General features: G+C 38.1%; 1 protein-coding gene across 1 annotated transcript in view; it reads left to right on the top strand.

Annotated features, from left to right (window-relative positions):
* The first annotated feature begins 2,099 nt into the window (after positions 1-2,099).
* abcc2 (ATP-binding cassette, sub-family C (CFTR/MRP), member 2) overlaps positions 2,100-18,979 on the top strand; it is a 29,317-nt gene continuing 12,437 nt past the window's right edge. The window contains 19 exon segments of the mRNA XM_056760893.1: positions 2,100-2,395; positions 4,994-5,164; positions 9,044-9,187; positions 9,269-9,409; positions 9,483-9,605; positions 9,694-9,749; positions 9,900-10,119; positions 11,171-11,208; positions 11,210-11,350; positions 11,539-11,716; positions 11,846-12,100; positions 12,431-12,496; positions 13,819-13,956; positions 15,420-15,566; positions 15,966-16,050; positions 16,540-16,606; positions 16,766-16,892; positions 16,977-17,153; positions 17,440-17,607. Of these exon segments, the coding sequence (XP_056616871.1) occupies positions 2,354-2,395; positions 4,994-5,164; positions 9,044-9,187; positions 9,269-9,409; positions 9,483-9,605; positions 9,694-9,749; positions 9,900-10,119; positions 11,171-11,208; positions 11,210-11,350; positions 11,539-11,716; positions 11,846-12,100; positions 12,431-12,496; positions 13,819-13,956; positions 15,420-15,566; positions 15,966-16,050; positions 16,540-16,606; positions 16,766-16,892; positions 16,977-17,153; positions 17,440-17,607 (2,484 nt within the window). The 5' untranslated portion in view covers positions 2,100-2,353.

The following is an 18,979-nucleotide window of genomic DNA, read 5'->3' as shown; positions in this document are numbered from 1 at the left end:
ATCCCCGTTGAGACCCAAATTCACTGGACCATTACCCATAGTACGCCAGATAAACCCTGTAACCTATCGGCTCCAACTACCTCCTGACTGAGCATGCGGCACAACTCCTTGTCTAGACCATGGTGATCTCAAGGTTGGACTACTACAATGCTCTCCTTGCTGGTCTTCATGCAAAATTTATCAAACCTCTCCAGCTGGTTCAGAATAAAGCAGCATGCCTTGTCTTCCAACAGCCAAAAGGGCTCATGTGACACCCCTTTTTATCTCTCCACTGGCTACCGGTTGAAGCCCGTATTAGATTCAAGTCACTAATGCTAGCCTACAGGACTATCACTGGATCTGGACCGGCATATTTTCACTCACTCCTACACCCCATCAAGATCCCTGCCTTCAGCAAACCAGCGGCGTCATGTATTGCATTCTCATAAGGGCAGCAAATGGCTTTCCTGCTCATTCTCATTCACAACTCCTTCATGGTGGAACATTCTTCTTAACTCAGTCCGGTCAACCAGATTTCTCAAAACATTCAAAAAACAACTTAAAACCCAACTCTTCTGTGAATACCTTACAGGCAAATGAAAAAAAACCTCTAACCCTCTCTCTTTCTTTCAACAGGTATTGTTCTAGCTTTTGCTGAAACTAGCAACTTTGTATGAGCACCTATTGTATTATTGCTCTTGTATGACATATTTCTTATTTCTCCCTGAACTCTTTGTGAGTCGCTTTTGATAAAAGTGTCTGCTAAATGACTAAATGTTATGTAAATGTACTATCGCATCTCACCATCATTTCAAGTGTCCCTTCTAAAGCCATACACTAACCCTTGTGTCTCCCTTTCCCACAGAGCCTGGTGCAGCGGCCGTCACTTTGTCCGATTTCAGAAGTGGTTAAGGACTCAGTACCTGCTGGTATTGCTACTTACCATGTGTGACTCCTGTGTTTCTCCAGTGTCTCCTTGTATTCCCAATCATCAATTTATGTAAGAAGGATTTCCCCCTGGTCTCTAGCTCCTCGAACGGAAGTCTCCACTCTCCATAATAGTTATTCTACAATAAACTAATCTGAACTCTCTGTTGCATCTGTTCAATAAATACGCATGGTGTGGATTCATGCTTACTCTTTTTTTTGATTTTCATCCTTAACATATATAAACACAGGTCATAAAGATTGGTAAATGGAGGGGGGATTCTCTGTGTTCTGTCTCTTTGATTATTATGTTGTCAAACTATGATACAATTATAATTGTAACCATTAGAAGATTGGCTCCTTTGTTTTGATATTTTAATATTTATTTGAGTGTTAAGATCTGAACCATAATTCATTTAATCAAGGATAAACAATTGAGTGAAAAAAGTGCAGTGTAATCCTCTTTTTGTCTGTCATGCTGATGTGTCTTTGAATCCTCAATGACTCACAGGACTGTGTTATATTATCCCATTTATGTAATGATTAACTGTAAACCTTATCAGTGGGCAGAAGGTTGTGATTTGATTTTTTTTAAAGCTATCATCTTAAGGTATTTTAAAAAGCTTTAAAGATTTGGCCTGATCAGCGTTTTATCAACTTTTCATATCAGGTTTCATTATATTTGTCCTGCTGTAAATTTTGTTTGTCTTAAGTTTAGCACTTTCCTAAGTCACTTTCTAAGTTTTTTATGTTAAAATACTATTTAATGTAATTATATTGTAAACATTTATATTAGTTTTCAAATTAAATCCTTCAGATTCAAGAGGCAATAAGATAATTATACTACAAATGTTTTAAAGAAAGGACCATCCTTTATTATCTCTCTTCTCTATCCAAGTTTATTTTTTATTTTATTCATTTAGCTTTATGATTTTCATGTTTTGTTACATGAGCTCTTTTAAATGGTTGTCGCCCCAGAAGAGGCTTTTAAATTGTATCAGGAAATTCAGCATTATTGTTTTTAGCCGACAAGAGGAAACCCCACCTTAAGCCCCATATATTTGCAAAGGCAGAAAATAGCCCTTTCCTACGGTGTATGTGTGTTTGTGTGCGTGTGTGTGTGTTGTCCCCTCCTCCTCACATACACATGATGATGGTGGATCTGGACTTTAGACTATAACGAGTTATGAAAACCAAAGAGTTATCTCAGAGCTGCTTCATGTTGGACAAGTGGGGAAAAGGTTGACATCTTATTTAACCTTATTTTATAGCAGTAGGCAGGACACAGTCTTAAGAGACTACATTGTCACTCACTCAGCCAAGCCTGAAGAGGATACATTTCTTAATAGATTACATTGCAGAAATAAGGAATTTGTTAGACCAATCTGTGCTCTTTGGTGAAAAACATCACCTCTGTTTGCTGCTGGTCAGGTGGGATGGAAGAAACATGTTGTCAGCTCTAGACAAATACTGTGGCTCTGTGTTTTGGGTAAGTTGCGTAAATTTTATGTTTATATAAATTTGTATTTCATGATTTGAAATTAAAAGTTTAGTTTACGGATTGCAGCTGTGTGGCAAGATGCAAACAGTACTAGTTTACACAACTCGTAATAATAAGTTTGAATTGTGCGGGTGGCAAAATTGTAAGAAAACTTACACACATTTTACAAGCAGAATCTGAAATCACAACCCAAGATTTTAATTTAGGATAGCATCTCATGTAGATAATCTGAAGTCTTACTTAAGCAATAGTTTTAACAATTTTGGATTATCATGAAGTACATACTGCATACACTTTTTTATCACAATGGACCAAATCATTCAGTCGAAAACAAAAACGTATTCCTCATTCCGTAAATAATAATTCCTTAAACATTATTTACCTCCAATGACATGCACCAATTAAATTCATTGCACCAATTGGATAAGATGTCTTTGAATATTAGGAATTGATTGTCTAAAGGGAAATAGGGTTGACTTTAGGTAATTAACATCTTTACAAATCATTATTAATATTATAAATAACTTTTTAAAAAGTCACTTTTCTTCTGAAAGGAATAGTTTCAAGGTGGTATTTTCTGAAAGAATTTCTGTGTTGTCAATTTTAAAATACTTGTTTATATTATATTATATTTGTATTATATAACAGGTTGTTTTCTATTAAGACATCTCTAACATTTAAGTTAGTCTGGGACTAGTCCGGGAAACCGCCCTTTTAAGTTTATGTTAAAATTTTAACTTGATCTCTCTTACTACTTAAAGAATTCTGAATACCGCTCAGAGTACCATGAATGGAATCTATTTTACATCGAAATAAATCAGCATATCAGTTTTGTTGAATTTCATCCCACAGGGTTTGAAGCAAAATATGCTAGTCGTCAAGACAAAGAGCAGAAAAATGTAAAAGGAGATTTTACCTTAGCTGTCATAAAAACAACTAAAATGAGAATGAGCTTAACGCAGTCCCATCTTTTAATACATTTTCAAAGTTTTCACAGTTCATTTTTATCATTATTGTGTATAGATTTTGGATTAATTTAAATGTAAAGTAAGTTAAAGTAGTCTAACTAAAGGCAGAACATAACAAAGTGTAAAAAAAGAAAGGGGTATGAATACTTTGAAAGCCACTATATCCCTTTTCACAGTTACTATTGTTTCTATTTATAACCACTAGGGCCATTCCGAGACATGAAAGGGCCTTTCGCCAAATTGTTCTTGAAGGATTTAGAGGTTTTCTCAAATCTTATGAAGGCACCAAATAATAAGACACAAAATAAATGTAAAGGAATAGTTGACCAAAAAGTGAAATCAAAGCCATATTATTTACTCACCCGCATGCCATCTTTAGGTGTTCATGTCTTCCTTTCTTCAGATAAACATAATTCTAAGTAATAATAATACTCTAACTTCTGGCTCTTCCTAGTGTTGTAATGGCATTAAATAGTAGCGTATTAGTAAAAAAAGTGCATCCATTATAAAAAAACTCCAGAAGACTTGTGAAACGAAACAATAGGTTTGTGAGTGAAAAAGATGAATATGTTCTGTATATTGAGTCATGTTGGAAAGCAATACATCACTGTACTCACAAAAAATGAACAAATTCACGAATGTCAGCTTTTAAATCTCATTGCTTCTCGTGGTCACAAGACACAGAGTTCTGCTGATTATTTTTGGAAAAGATATGAGCTTTTTTGAGCTTTAAAAACTTGGTTACTATTCAATGCCATTAAAATGCTAGGAAGAGACAGCATTTGGATTATTATTACATGCGTTATTATTATTTGGATTATTATTATTGTGTTCAGATAAAGAAAGGAAGACATGTACACCTAGGATGGCATGAGGGTGGGTAAACTATAGCTCATTTTCCTTGAACTATCCCCAAAATTATATCTTCTACCCCGCCTTTGCCTAATCCCTGGTCTTTAATTTTGTTGTCCTGTACCTATCAGAAAGGTTAACTGCAAAAAAAACTAAATATTGGAATTTATTTCATGACAATGAAGTCTCCATTTGACCTTTTCTAGTGCTTTTCACCGGTTTTACATTGTTGCAAAGCAGCTTTACAGTAAACACTTTTATGATGCCTGAATTGATGACAACTACAAATTAAAACTAAATAACTCCACCGATACCGATCTGCCGCCCGATACAGATAGTTCAGGGTTCTATTAACTTGGATTGCAATATAACATTTCTGCTAATTATATAAGTACATATTAAGCGGTTTGGTCCGTTAAGAAAAACTGCTCACACCGGCAGGAAAAATTGTTGCAAAATGCAGCCAGTTGGAGCCATGACAGATCAAGTCACTTCATTTTGCTTTTAAAATGCCACCCCCAATAAGATAAGAAAGTGCAAGTCTTATTTCTTTCTTGTTTATATAGTACTGTTTTTATTACGATGGTTAAATTTGGCACATTAAGATAAAATACAACTCATATTGATTTGGTGGGTTAGAATTATGTGCTTCCCCTCTTTCAAGTCATTCTGTAATCCTTAGTGAGACAGGACTCTAGATACTGTCATCTATCATTTTACCTGAATGACATCATTCACTCTGTCTTACTGTGTCTGTGTGTATCAGAATGCGTCGTACCTGCAGCGTCCAGACCCTGATTTGCCGGTGTGTTTTGAAAGGACAGTGCTGGTGTGGCTTCCATTAGGTTTTCTGTGGCTTTGTGCCCTGTGGCACTTGGCTTCTCTCTGCAAGAAATCTTCCAGAGTTCCAGTCTCAAAACTCTACATCTGCAAGCAGGTAATCGTCCGTGATAAATATATGCATAAATAACTCATCATCATTTAAAGTAATAGTTCACAAAAAAATTAATTTAAATCCATAATTTGCTGTTTGTAGTCTCATGCCATCCAATAGATAGAGAAAAATAAACAAATGAATTACTGTAATTAAATGGTTTCTTTACCCAAATGAAGAATGGAAAGCAAAAACCAGGTGATAAGAAATGTGAAGAAACTGAAGGAAGAGCATAGCCGGAGAGTATTGTGTACTGTAATTTTTTTCCATTTGGATAACATACTGTACATATTAAAATATAATTTGCACATATGAATCTGACAAATGCACATAAAATATTGTCTCAGATTGTTTTTTACTAACAGAAGTGTAACAGTCGATAAGCTTTTTTGTTACAAACAGAAGAATCCACTGGCATAATCATTCTTTAAAATAGGAAAGTGAATCAGCCAAGTTTGTCATTATCATAAATCTGCAGTATTTTTTATAGTTTTTACTTTTACCCAAAGTACTTGTTTTTTATGGCGTGAGCAGCGGATTTGTGGCTTCTTCTACATGCAGCGTTCCCCTGGGCATGTCAGCAGCGAGCTGTGCATTTCTCTCCACAGTTTGTGCTGTCTGCGGACATGGTTCACTACTGTGCTTTTGGATGCGACAGAATCATCCTCGATTCTGACGGGCATGATACCTGCATTCAAGCGAGGGTGAAACTGATCCACTGCGACGCCATCCCCTTAATGCTCGTGACTGGATGCTTGGTATCTGGGTACGAAGAGTGATGACAAACTGCCCAGATAGCGCAATCCATCTGGCTTACGCCTATTTGACGTCTGCATTTATATCTACAAAACATCTGCAATACATAGTTTGCTCATCTGCAATACGTCTCGGAGACGTCTGTAATACTTCTTCTAAAGATCTGGCAATCTGTTGCATAAAAACATCTGCTGAACATCCTAGAAAGAGCAGCTTTACATCCATTCTAAATCATAAACATCTTACAGACATCTTCTAGAGGTCTATATGACGTCTGACAGTAGACATCTCCGAGACGTATTGCAGATGAGCAAACTATGTATTGTAGATGTCTTACAGATGTAAATGCAGACGTCAAATAGACGCAAGACAGATGTATGTGTGCTATAAGGGTGTGCACGGCCCTGGTGCCTTTTTTTTTGAGGTGCATGAGGAGATCACAAAGGCATGGAACGCCCCGTTTTTGGCACGTCCACTGCTGACGAACATGGCTGCACTCACCACCCTCATTGTTGGGGTAGCTATGGGATATGTCGACATACCCCAGGTTGAGCGTGCCGTTGAGGTGCATTTATGCCCACAATATATACTATAAGCTTAAACTGCTGTGGGTCAGGCTGCCTCTGCCCTGCATGCCAGCCATTCGGCAGGTACATCAGGCCAAGGTGCTTACAAATCTGCAGTAGCTCCGGGGTAGCGGGCAACGATACTGCGACACTGCGGGCAACAAAGGTCACGGCCTGAGCTCTGGGTTATACAATCGCTACCTTGGTGGTCCAGGAGACCTTGGTGCTCTATCTTGCGCAGATGAGAGGCTCTGAGAAAGTAAGCATTCTCGAATTACCCTGCCCTGCTGTGACCTGGCTGCCTTCAGACCGTCAAGGTCCTGCGCGTCTACTCCCCAACAGTGTACAAGACAAGTCTGATTTTTATTTCTATGAACACAATGATAATCTTTTACACGGACCAAAATTATAAACGCACCAATTTTGTTTTGCCCCCATTTTTCATGAGCTGAACTCAAAGATCTAAGACTTTTTCTATGTACACAAAAGGCCTATTTCTCTCAAATATTGTTGTCAAATCTTTCTATATCTGTGTTAGTGAGCACTTCTCCTTTGCCAAGATAATCCATCCACCTCACAGGTGTGACATATCAAGATGCTGATTAGACAGCATGATTATTGCACAGGTGTGCCTTAGGCTGGCCACAATAAAAGGCTACTCTCAAATGGGAGAAAATGCATTTGCTATTTAAACCACGTGGCATGTGACTTGACTGCGTTGGGCCGAAACTAGCAAAAAATACTTGTGTATGGTAGGACCCGTATTGTAGGACCCGTATTGTAGGACCCGTATTGTAGGACCCGTATTGTAGGACCCGTATTGTAGGACCCGTATTGTAGGACCCGTATTGCAGGACCCGTATTGCAGGACCCGTATTGCAGGACCCGTATTGCAGGACCCGTATGGTAGGACCCGTATGGTAGGACCCGTATGGTAGGACCCGTATGGTAGGACCCGTATGGTAGGACCCGTATGGTAGGACCCGTATGGTAGGACCCGTATGGTAGGACCCGTATGGTAGGACCCGTATGGTAGGACCCGTATGGTAGGACCCGTATGGTAGGACCCGTATGGTAGGACCCGTATGGTAGGACCCGTATGGTAGGACCTAAAGTTTGTGTGCAATATGAGCAGGTTGATAAGGTGAATCCCACTTTAAACAATAATAATAGTGCATAGCATGTCCTGTGCTGAGAGATGTGTTGATCATATGAGTGAGAGGAGTGTGGGTATGATAGCTTGAAGTAGGTGTGAGGGAATGAGGTCTATAGGGCAGAATTTACATTTATCCATAATTACATTATCCATGGCGACTTAAATTTCATTATACAATACATAATATTTCTGACTATGTGCAATCCCTGGGATTGAACCCATGACCTTGGCATTGCTAGTGCCGTGCACTAACCACTGAGCTACAGGAAACCTATCCCTACAGGAAAGCTACAGGATAGATTAGAGACGTCCTCCTCTGTAGAGAAAGAGGAGAGAAGATTGTCCGCTGTGTGTATGTTTGGTAAGGGATCCTGAGTAGGTGGAATTGACTGCTGATGAAGCTGGTTTTATTGGCGAAGCAGTTGGATGGGGGCGGTGAAGGGGGACAGAGGAGAGTGTTGAAAGTTTTGAAAAGTTTACGAGAATTTGAGGCCCTGTCGATTTTGTTGTACAAAACTGTTTATTTGGTTAGAGGTTAGTAGAAAGTGGAAGCTTGAAGGATATGGCTTGTTAAGATGGATGTTAAAGTCCCCCTAGACCAAAGGCGGACTGCCGTACTCAGGGTATAGGATAGCAGCACGTCAAGTTCCTCTAGACAGTTGCCCAGCTGACCTGAAGGACGATAAACAACTGTCGAGTTTTAAAGGACAGTGATTGTAACAACATGGAATTCTGATACCAACTCCACTGATATATTTTTGACTTAATCATTAAACAAATTTAAACAGTTGTTTTTGTAAAAAAAAAAATTTCTTAGTGTATTATTTTTAACCTGTTTGTTCCATGTTGTTTGCCGCTACCTTTAATGTGTGCTTTGTACTGTCCATAAATATCAATAGCTGTTTCTTCTCAGTCAATGGAAATTGCCTATCAGTTCTGTGTATTCTGTGGCGGACAGCAGGTTACAGTACAACCTTATTCAGTTCAACTTGGTGCAAGTTAAATAATGGGAAAAAATGTAGTGTGTTGGCTTAAATGCTACATTTGTAAATTGGCTATTTCTAGCTAATTGTATTCAGCTGAAACAAGTCATATTCACATTGGATGGCATGAGGGGGGATGAGTTAATTATGGATTTAAATAAATATTTTAATGAAATGGCCCATTCCTTTAAGTTTTTTACAGTAAAAAAATGACTTGGCAAAACAATTAAGTACTCAAAAGAGCAATGTTTCAACTAAATATCTACAAACCTTAAAACTCTGAACTAATGAGAAGGCATCGGTGTCCTCGTTTTATGATGCAATACATGGACAACGTGTTTTAAATATACAATACACAAAGATGGGAGCAGCACCAGCCACACTCAGTAATGATTTCTGCTCTCATGTCAAACCTCTCAAGGTTATTGCTGGGCTACTGTTTCTGGCAGCAATAGCGGAGCTAGCTGTCACACTCGGTCAAGATTATGGGCCATCAAGTGATTCCACAACTCCAAAAAATCCAATAGTGTTTATCACAAACCCTGTTCTCTTTGCTGTGTCATGGGTATGTTCACTAACAGATCATCATTGTTGTCAATTCAGACATATTGAAGAAAATGTTGAAGAAACGTTTGTGTTTGCATAGATAATCTTGATGTTGTGTCAAGAGTCTTTGCGGCACAAAGTGACTTCCGTCGACTCTGGAAGCCTCTTCATTTTCTGGGTGCTTGTAGTGGTGTGTGAGATCTTTCCGTTCCAGACGTTACTAAGAGATGCCTTCAGTAAGGTATTGAAAACAGCTTACACTTGCTACACCTGTCACCCTTTTGTCATCAAACTGAAGTTCTGCTGTTTCTCAGGAAGAATTAGTTGATCTTCCACGCTTTTGCCTGTTCTACATCAATTTTGGACTGAAGCTGATCGCTTTTGTCTTATCAGCTATTGCTGACATTTCACCTGAAGTTCAAAATATTTCCAAAAAGGTAAGGGGAACTTGAATTGGAAAACTGGGACATTTCATATAAAACGCAAAGTAAATTACCAACTCGATTTTTGCCTCATTCAATGCAGAATCCTGAAGCTAGAGCAACGTTTCTCAGCAGAATCACATTTAACTGGTTCAACAGGTGAGTCTGAAACAATGAGAGCTTCTGAATGTTTCATTAACAAAACAAACCTCTCACCCTCGTGATTCATTATCACTGTTACTCTGTTCTCTATTTAATAATTCTATGCACTACTAGTTTTTACTGTATTCCCATCTTGTTTTTCTTCAGCATGGTTTTTAAAGGTTACAGGAGGCCTCTGGTCCAGGAGGACATGTGGGATTTGAATAAAAGTGATTCCACTCATGACATCTGTCAGCGGTTTGAGGAGGTAATGAACAAAGAGGTGAAGAAAGCTCAAATCGTTCTGCAGAAGAAAAAACAGAAGCAAACCATCAGTGACTGTCATCATGGCTTGGCCAAAGGAATCAGTCAGGATGTTCTAGTCATGGTGAGATTTCCCATAATCTGCGAAAATCCTGTCACTAATTATGAATTCTGTCCAAATGCATGAAAGTATGGACGCCCTGGAGGCTATGTAATATTTTTATATTCACATCATATGCTTTGTCAAATTTCTGTGTGTTTTCCCATTTTCATGTTATTTTAGATTGTTTTTCTTATGTTCCTGCTGGTTGTGCTAACATGCATTAAGGACCAATCCCATTTCTAGCCATTATCCCTATACTTTGTGTTCATATTTATGGTCATGTAATATAAAAAAAACTTTTAGGAAAATTCCTAAAGTACCGCAGTACTGATGGCACAATTGTTCCTCAACATAGGACAAATGCAATAAATAAACTGTAGCTCGGTCATTCTGGTGATTGCAAGCAGGGGGTATAAAGGGGTTTATTACACAACGCTCTGGAATACTTGATTCTGATTGGCCAGTCGCGACATTCCAAGGGTTGTTATTCTCAGATAACAACCGCTCGAAACAAATAACACCCAATTACCCGGATGCTGCAAATCATTTTGACAGGTTTAGTTTAGTATTATACAAAATTAATGTAAATATGTATTTTAATCACATTTATGACATGATATTTACAAATGATTAAACTAAATTGAATGTTTGTGACATTTGAACGTCGTTTCTTACCTTAAAACCAAAAGTAAACAGCAGAAGGTCTGCATTCTGTAAAGATGAGCTAATATAATATTTCAAATTCACATTTTATGTCCAGTTTTTATCTCTTGTGGCAAGAAGCCGTGTTAAAAGCGGGATAATGTACAAGAAGCCGGCTGTTATCGCAAAGTAAGTTCCTCCGGTTATTAAACAAAACCCTCTTATTCACGTCAGGTCCTGATCACACTGTCGGGGCTTATTTCTGCGTTAACAACAAGCTGCCTGTACATTATCCCTCACACAAAATAAAATTGGGATTGGGTCTAAGTGTAAAGGTGTTTTGCAACCAAGTAAACTTGTATAAAGCGCTACAGAAATACATTTGAATGATCTTTGGCGTGATCTGTTGTTCTTTCTTTTCGTCTACTAGGAAAAGACAGGGGGAAGCAAAGAGAACAGCAAGAAAAGAAAAGAAGGATTCAGAAGCAGACCATCCACATTCCTGGCTTATTCCCACCATTTGTAAAACATTTAAAGGTGTTCTCATCGAGTCTGCTGTTCTCAAGCTGCTGCAAGATCTTCTAGCATTTGCAAGCCCACAGCTTCTCAAGTAAGTGATCATGACTTCAGAGCAATCCCGTTTGATTCCTTTTCTAACCGAATGACATAATCCCAAATGCATATAGACTGCGTGATCTCTTTAGCTGGTCCGTACAGTCTTCTTCTTTATCCTGTGGCACAGCTGTATTGTTTGTAAATCTATTGTTCTGCTTCCTAATATGATGTGATTTGTCACAGGTTAATGATATCATTTACTCAGGACAAATCCATTCAAACCTGGACAGGCTATTTGTACGCTGTTCTGCTTTTGTTGGTGGCGTTTTTTCAGTCTGTATTCCTACAACAGTATTTTCAGCGATGTTTTGTCCTGGGTATGAAAGTACGCACAGCAATTATGGTTGCTGTCTATAAGAAGGTACTTGTAGAAGAATGCTTCAGCAAAAATTCTCTTGCTTTAGACATTTTATTTCATGAATTCTCTTGGCAAGAAATCAAGCCATATCTGGGTGTTTTTGGTTTATCGTTTTTTACTGGTCCCTTTCAGGCATTAGTTGTATCCAACGACTCTAGGAAAGAGTCTACAGCTGGAGAGATTGTCAACTTGATGTCAGCGGATGCCCAAAGGTTTAACGACGTCACCAACTTTATCCATTTGCTTTGGTCATGTCCGCTGCAGATCGTTTTGGCCATAATTTTCCTTTGGTTTGAGCTGGGCCCATCTGTCTTAGCCGGGCTGTTGGTCATGGTGCTGATGGTACCCATCAATGGCTGGTTGGCAACCAAGTCGAAAGGCTTGCAGGTGATTTATCTACAATTGGCTTCATAAATCATTCAATCTGATTCCTAAATGTGCAGTCATGAAAAGGAGATTAAAACACAATATGGTCTTGAACAATAAACTGAATTATTTAATGAACTGAAATATACAGTCTGCTCATGTTGCGTGATCCAGTGATGTCTTGTGCATTCAAAGCATTTTAAAAACTTGACATTGGACATCCTGTGAAGAGACATAAATGTGAGACGATTTAAGGATAAGCACAGTCATTTGAAAAAAACTCTATTAAAAAAATAAGAATAAAACGGATAGAAATAGAATTTATTACTAAATGCAAGTCTTTATTTTCAGATGAAGAACATGAAATATAAAGACAATCGTATGAAAATTGTGAACGATATACTGAATGGAATAAAGGTAGGTAGTCTGCTTCACTATCAAAAAGGATGTGTAACTGATTAACACATTGTTTGTATTAGGCTATTCAACACATTATGGGCCCTGTCACACGTCCGGTGTAATGCCTTGTCAGGTTATTCGCGAGTGTTTTTGCTATGTATTTTCACGTCAAGCGCCACGTTGTTAAAATAGCAAAAGAATTTGTGCCCATATGTTCTCCCATATGGGCATGCTGGTTTTAATGAGGTGTGTTTATGCGCATTGTTGCCAAGTTGCTAGTTTGAGTCAACTGAATATGATTACGCTATTGACCAGCTTTTATTTACAGGACGCATTAGTAACATGCGCCTATAGGTGGATGGACAACGCGCACGCACTCTGCTTATTTCACGCACAGAAGCGCACAACATGCCAAACTATTAAAAATGAAAGGATTACAATGTAAGAGAGTATTATTGTGTACGTGAAGGTCTTGTCCCGTAGATGGTTTGCTCTTGCAAATTCCACCATGTAAACAGCAAATCTGTCATGGTGCAAACGCAACTGGCTTTTAAAAGGAATGGGAGATGAGACTCTGATTGGCTTATTGTAGAGGTGTAGCAATATGTATCGATACCACCCGTAAAATATTGATATGAGGTATTTTGACACTCTCCACTTCCTCATTTCTCACATTATGTCGGTCTAAGTGTATTCTTTTGTTCAGCATTATCACTATATTCATTTTGCCGTGGCACGCTACCTACCACATTCAAAATCTTCCCCAATATGGCTACAGCTCTGTTTCCCATTTATTCCTAATTTAATTGGTCTTGCCTTTGTTGCTTAATTAATAAGTTACCGACTGTTTGAAACAGAAATATCAAACAGAAAATGTGTATATGAGAGTGGCTTTACGACGGCACAAATATGTTAATTAGCCTATGACATCATCCAGGGCCACATTTCCACAAAATCCTAGCGGAAACACTTTGATTTGTTGTCATTTTGGACAGAGAGTGTGCAATTTTCAGGGGTTTAATTAAATGTTATTTTATATATTTTGGTTCCATTTATGATTAATTAAAAATACTCTTGTGTAAACTAGGCAAGTTATATGGAAATATGGATTAATTATTCGAATCCTAATTTTATCACAGAAATTTTATCGCGGAGTTGATCCCAGCATATCGTAATGTACAAAATGTTCTTTTTTAATAATCGTTTAGTGCTCCTATCCTTCGTTGAACCCTTTTAAAATGCAATGTATACCACACTCTTCTTTCTGTTCAAGATTTTACTTGACCTGTTGACATGGAATATTTCATGCTAATGCTTCTATACTCGACTTTGTGTGTCAGATCCTGAAGTTTTACGCATGGGAGGCATCTTTTGAGGCTCAGGTCCAGGCAATAAGAGAAAATGAGCTGAAGGTCATGAGGAAGTTTGCCTACCTCTCTTCGGTCTCCACCTTCTTATTTTCATGCGCTCCAGCTATCGTAAGTTAACTCATGTTTGAAATAATAAAATCCTATAATCTTATTTACTTTGTAAAAGTCCTTTTTGTGTGAAAGGTCATCAATGCTGAAGCCTGTATTTATACAATAAAGTAGGAATAGTGCCTTATGTAAAACTTTGCATTTTTTTCCATACCCTTTTCTGGGACACTTTAAATTTAGCTCAGAATCATTCCATTTGATTTTCTACACTTCAAGTTGAGTTAACCTGTGGCAAATTCAATTGAATGAGTAGGAAAGGCAACTCTTGATTAAAGGTCTAAGAGCTGAAAATGCCTATCCAGAACAAAAACCAAGCCATTAGGTCTAAAGAATTGCCAGTGGTGCTCTGAGACATGATTACATCAAGATACATATCTGAGGAATGCTACAAAAGAATTGCTTATTGAAGGTTCACAGAAACATGTAGCCTCCTTAATCATTAATGGAGGAAGTTTGGACAACCAGATCTCCTACTTGAGCTGACTTTCTGTCCAAACTGAGCAGTGGATGGAGCAGGGTCTTGGTTAGAGCGGAGACAAAAAAGCGGTTTGACATTCAGGTTGAGGTCAATAATCACCATGAAACTTTGAGAAGGAAAAACATCATTGGAAACCAATATGGGCTTTTGTTGGACTCAAGCATGTCCTCAGTGAAGACACATGAAAACTTTGAATTTAAAGAAATTGCACTTGAAAGACGCTTAGACTGTCAGAATCAAGATTCTCTGGTCTGATGTATCCCTGTTTCAAGCATCATGCCTGTAGGAAACCAGGCACTGGTCATCACCTGCACAATACACCCCAACAGTAGTGTCAGCGCATGACTCCACCTCCGTCAGAAATGCGATTATGATGTTAATTGAATCCTCTCCTCTCATAGTAAACGTTTCTTTAATCATTTGACATTTTAATTATTATGTTTATTGAGGGAAAAATGCAAAATTAACAAATCAAAATCCAATATGGTAATACAAAGAAAACAAGCAGATTTATTCATTTTATCTAATATCTTTGTAATAAAAAAACTAACCAATCTCAAAGAAATGATAAAAAAGAAACATTTACCAATAAATATCTTGAATTGTTACAACACAATTACTTGAAGAATCAGATCCAATTCAGTTGCATTCAATTTAATTTACGTATATAGCGCTTTTTACATTATTCATTGTTGCAAAGCAGCTTCACACAAATGATTATGAAAATAATATATGAATAGACAAACTATGGACAGTATATGATAATAAAATACATTACATTATTGCAAATGCTCATAGCAAATAGTTCATCCATTCATCCTCTTCAGGCAGTCCAAACAGCGAATTTTTTTTACAACATGTCAAATGTTAAAAATAAAATCAACCCCAGGGGGAAACAGTATAGATACAGGCTTCATAGAAAGCATTACTAGAAGTTCCTACTTTGTGTGTGTAAATTATATTTTGTGTGTCTGACTGTGTGTAGGTCTCTCTGGCGACCTTTGCTGTATTTGTGTCTGTGAGTCCTGACAACATCTTGGATGCAGAGAAAGCTTTTACCTCAATCTCACTTTTTAATATCCTGCGCTTTCCGCTGGTCATGCTTCCACAGCTGATTTCTGTCATGGTCCAGGTACTGTTAATACACATGAATGTTCTCTCTTCTCTCTCATAAAACCATTATTTTAAGTTTATATGATTCATAGTCAAATCTTTCAGCTAATACAAAAGGCATGAAAATTCAACTTTATTGTCACACCACCCAAACACAGAACCAATCGTCAATTAAAAAAGACAAGCGATTTTAGAGATATCCTTCTTTCCCCATTCAAGAAGTTAAGACTTTCTGCCTGGAAGTGTTAGGAACACAAATGGGAAAATGTGTAGGCTTTACTGAAAGGAATTTGTTACACGAAACTCCTGTGTTTTGGTTGTCTGGAAATAAAGGTCATTTTTGTCTGCCTTCTAGAAATTTTGGTTGGATTAGTTGTTGGGTTGGTTTAAAAACGGACCGTTTTACTTATGTGTTTAGACCAGTGTATCTAAAAAAAGGCTAGAGAAATTTCTTGGTGGGGACGATCTGGACTCAAATGCTGTTTCACATGACAACACAAACAGTAAGAAAAGAGTGCATTGTTGAGACTTTTCAATAGATATATGTACCTACTTAATTGTAAATTGCTCAAATATTGTGTTAATATCACGAATCATCCTTATGGTTTAACCAGAGCCATTGTTAGAGAGAGAGTTCTGCCAACGGAAGTCCAAAACATTGGAATGTCACGTGATTCATGGTGCCTTCAGATTGTTCCAGGAAGTTATGTTTTCTCTTTGATGCTTTATTTCTTTCGTCTTTAAATGGGTTAGCAGTTTACCTCAGTTGGTCTGTTTAATCGTAGCTCCATGCATAACTAGTAATCGCCTGGAACTAATGAGAGCTTCCATGAACCGCCATTGCTGTGAAAAAACTGTTTCATTGGAGTCAACGGATTAGATGCGACTCTCTCTCAATGGCTCTGGATATAACATACTGCATGGAACAAACTTAAGGCACTTAAGCACTTCAGTGTAAAATCTCTGTCAGTGATCAGATCTTCATGAATTAGGTGCTGCGGTGAGTATTTCTGAAGGCACGTTTTCCTGGGAGAGAGGAACAGATCCAATTCTGAAGAAGTGAGTTTTATTTCAGCAAATAACACTTTTGGATGCTCTTATTTAACATTTAATTGTTCCTAGTTGCACACATTACTTCCACATTTAAATTGACCTGTCATCAGGTGTGTGTTTAACATTATGATCATACAGACATATGATGACATGTGTGTCTCTCAGTGTATCTCTGGACATTAATGAAGGACATCTGGTGGCGGTGGTCGGGGCCGTGGGCTCGGGCAAGACGTCCCTGATATCAGCTCTGCTGGGAGAGATGAACAAAATCAAGGGTCACATTAATCTCAAAGTAAACCAAAAGACCCTGTACTGTATTTGCTATGCAGTTACTTACGTACATTTGCTGATGTCTTGTAAACATGTGCTTGCTCAGGGATCTGTAGCGTATGTGCCACAGCAGGCCTGGATACAGAATGCGACTCTAAAAGACAACATTCTTTTTGGATCGGAGCTGAATGACAAAGAGTACCAGTCCGTGGTGGATGCTTGCGCCCTGCGACCAGACCTGGACCTCCTGCCAGGTGGAGATCAGACTGAGATTGGAGAAAAGGTGAAGCATGTTAAAAAGAGTGAACTGTGATGAACAAAAATGGCATCTTGTTAAGCCAATGTGATACTGAAGACATTTGTAACAAGGGGAAGAAATCTAACAGCCATATCAAGCAAGTCATTCCAAGCGTAAACTCTTTATTCTTTGGAAGCGTACATCGAGGATGAGGAGGGCATGTGAGCGAGCAGAAAACATAACAAGGGAAACCAAAATGATCTAAAAATAAACCAGTGAAAAGAATTGATTGCTATAGTGATGTTTCTTTTGATCACATGCTGTGCCACAGGGTATCAATCTGAGCGGGGGACAGAAACAGAGAGTGAGTCTGGCCAGGGCAGCTTATAGCTGTGCAGATGTCTACCTGCTTGATGACCCGCTGTCTGCTGTAGACTCACATGTGGGAAAACATTTGTTTGAGAGGGTGATTGGACCAAGAGGACTTCTCAAAAATAAGGTAAGGAATTGAATGACAAGTTGTTGGTAACGCTTTAGATTACGACCCGCAAAGAACTGCGCAAGTAAACTAAATTCACTCTGTAAGTTTTTTTAACTATAGTGGTCCTACTATAAGGAAACAATATTATACATTTGGGTAGCAACCAGATATAAGTGGAGAATGCTACCCATTTGTTCCACGAAGTTACAGATATCATTGCCTCCGAAACCTTTATTTAAAAAACAAATTATTTAAAAATACATTTGCAATAATGTTTATTTATTGGCTAATTCCTCTCATTTCAAAACAGATTAACAGCAATCACCATAGGAGATGTTTAGTTTTCAATTCCCCCACATAAACACAAGCAATTATTTAAGTCAAAATACTCTAGAATGCTACAAGTTCATGGTTCCTAAAAGTTGAAGGATCAAACGGCACATAACGTCAGTAATCCATACAATCCCGACGGATTCATTAATGTCTGAAGCGAAATGTTAAAAAACACCAGGACTTTAATAATTTTAATTCATATCGCCTCCGACCAACTGTCACCAGCTTATGCATAAGAGGCATCGTGTAAAGCACATTGTAAGTGCGATGAGAATATCACGTGAGAAATGCCATCCTTTATTCCTCTAACAAAAACAACAAAAAAGCAAATAAATGGCAAAACTTGTCATGACCGGGAAGTGACAAGGTGGAAGAACCCACGTGCATGCAGCAGTTGTACAAGAAACAGACTGTATAGATAACATAAAAAACCATGATGGGGTAAATACGGACAGGACTAAATTGACCTAACTAAAAATAAACTAACTAAGAAATAAATAAATAAACTAAGACTTAAAGTCAACAGGAACCAGACTAAAATAATAAACACGACGCAACGTACTAACAAGGTGACAAGTAGACACGGCAGGGTAATCCAACAGGGTACTGAAAGGTAGTCCAGACTAGGCAGGTGTGGGGAATGAAACACTACTGGGAAGCTAAACGTGGAAAAGAGGGGGGCGGGGCCAAAGACGAGCCAGACAGCGCATGTTATGTCAGAAACAACAAGAATATCTCTCTCCACAAAAACAATGAGGCTCATGACAAAACCCTGGATAATACTCATTTTTTTGGGAAGTAATTCTCTATCTCTCTCACTCTCTCTCTCTCTTGCATTTCACTTTATTTATCCAGTACCATGGTGTGACAACTTCAGAACACATAAATTGGGTCCTTCCTATATTTTCTCTATTCCAATCAGATACTGGTGGGTAGAGTTTGTGTAAATAGCCTTGACCAACAAGGTTGTAAATAGACATTAGTATAAATAGACACTCAAAGTGTAAATAGACATTAGGATAAAAAAATTAAGAATGGTATACATATTTTCTGTTAA

The sequence above is a fragment of the Triplophysa dalaica genome, chromosome 11 (assembly GCF_015846415.1).
Source record: "Triplophysa dalaica isolate WHDGS20190420 chromosome 11, ASM1584641v1, whole genome shotgun sequence".
NCBI lineage: Eukaryota > Metazoa > Chordata > Actinopteri > Cypriniformes > Nemacheilidae > Triplophysa > Triplophysa dalaica.
Note: the sequence above shows the minus strand (reverse complement) of the source record. Positions and strands in the feature narration are given on the sequence as shown.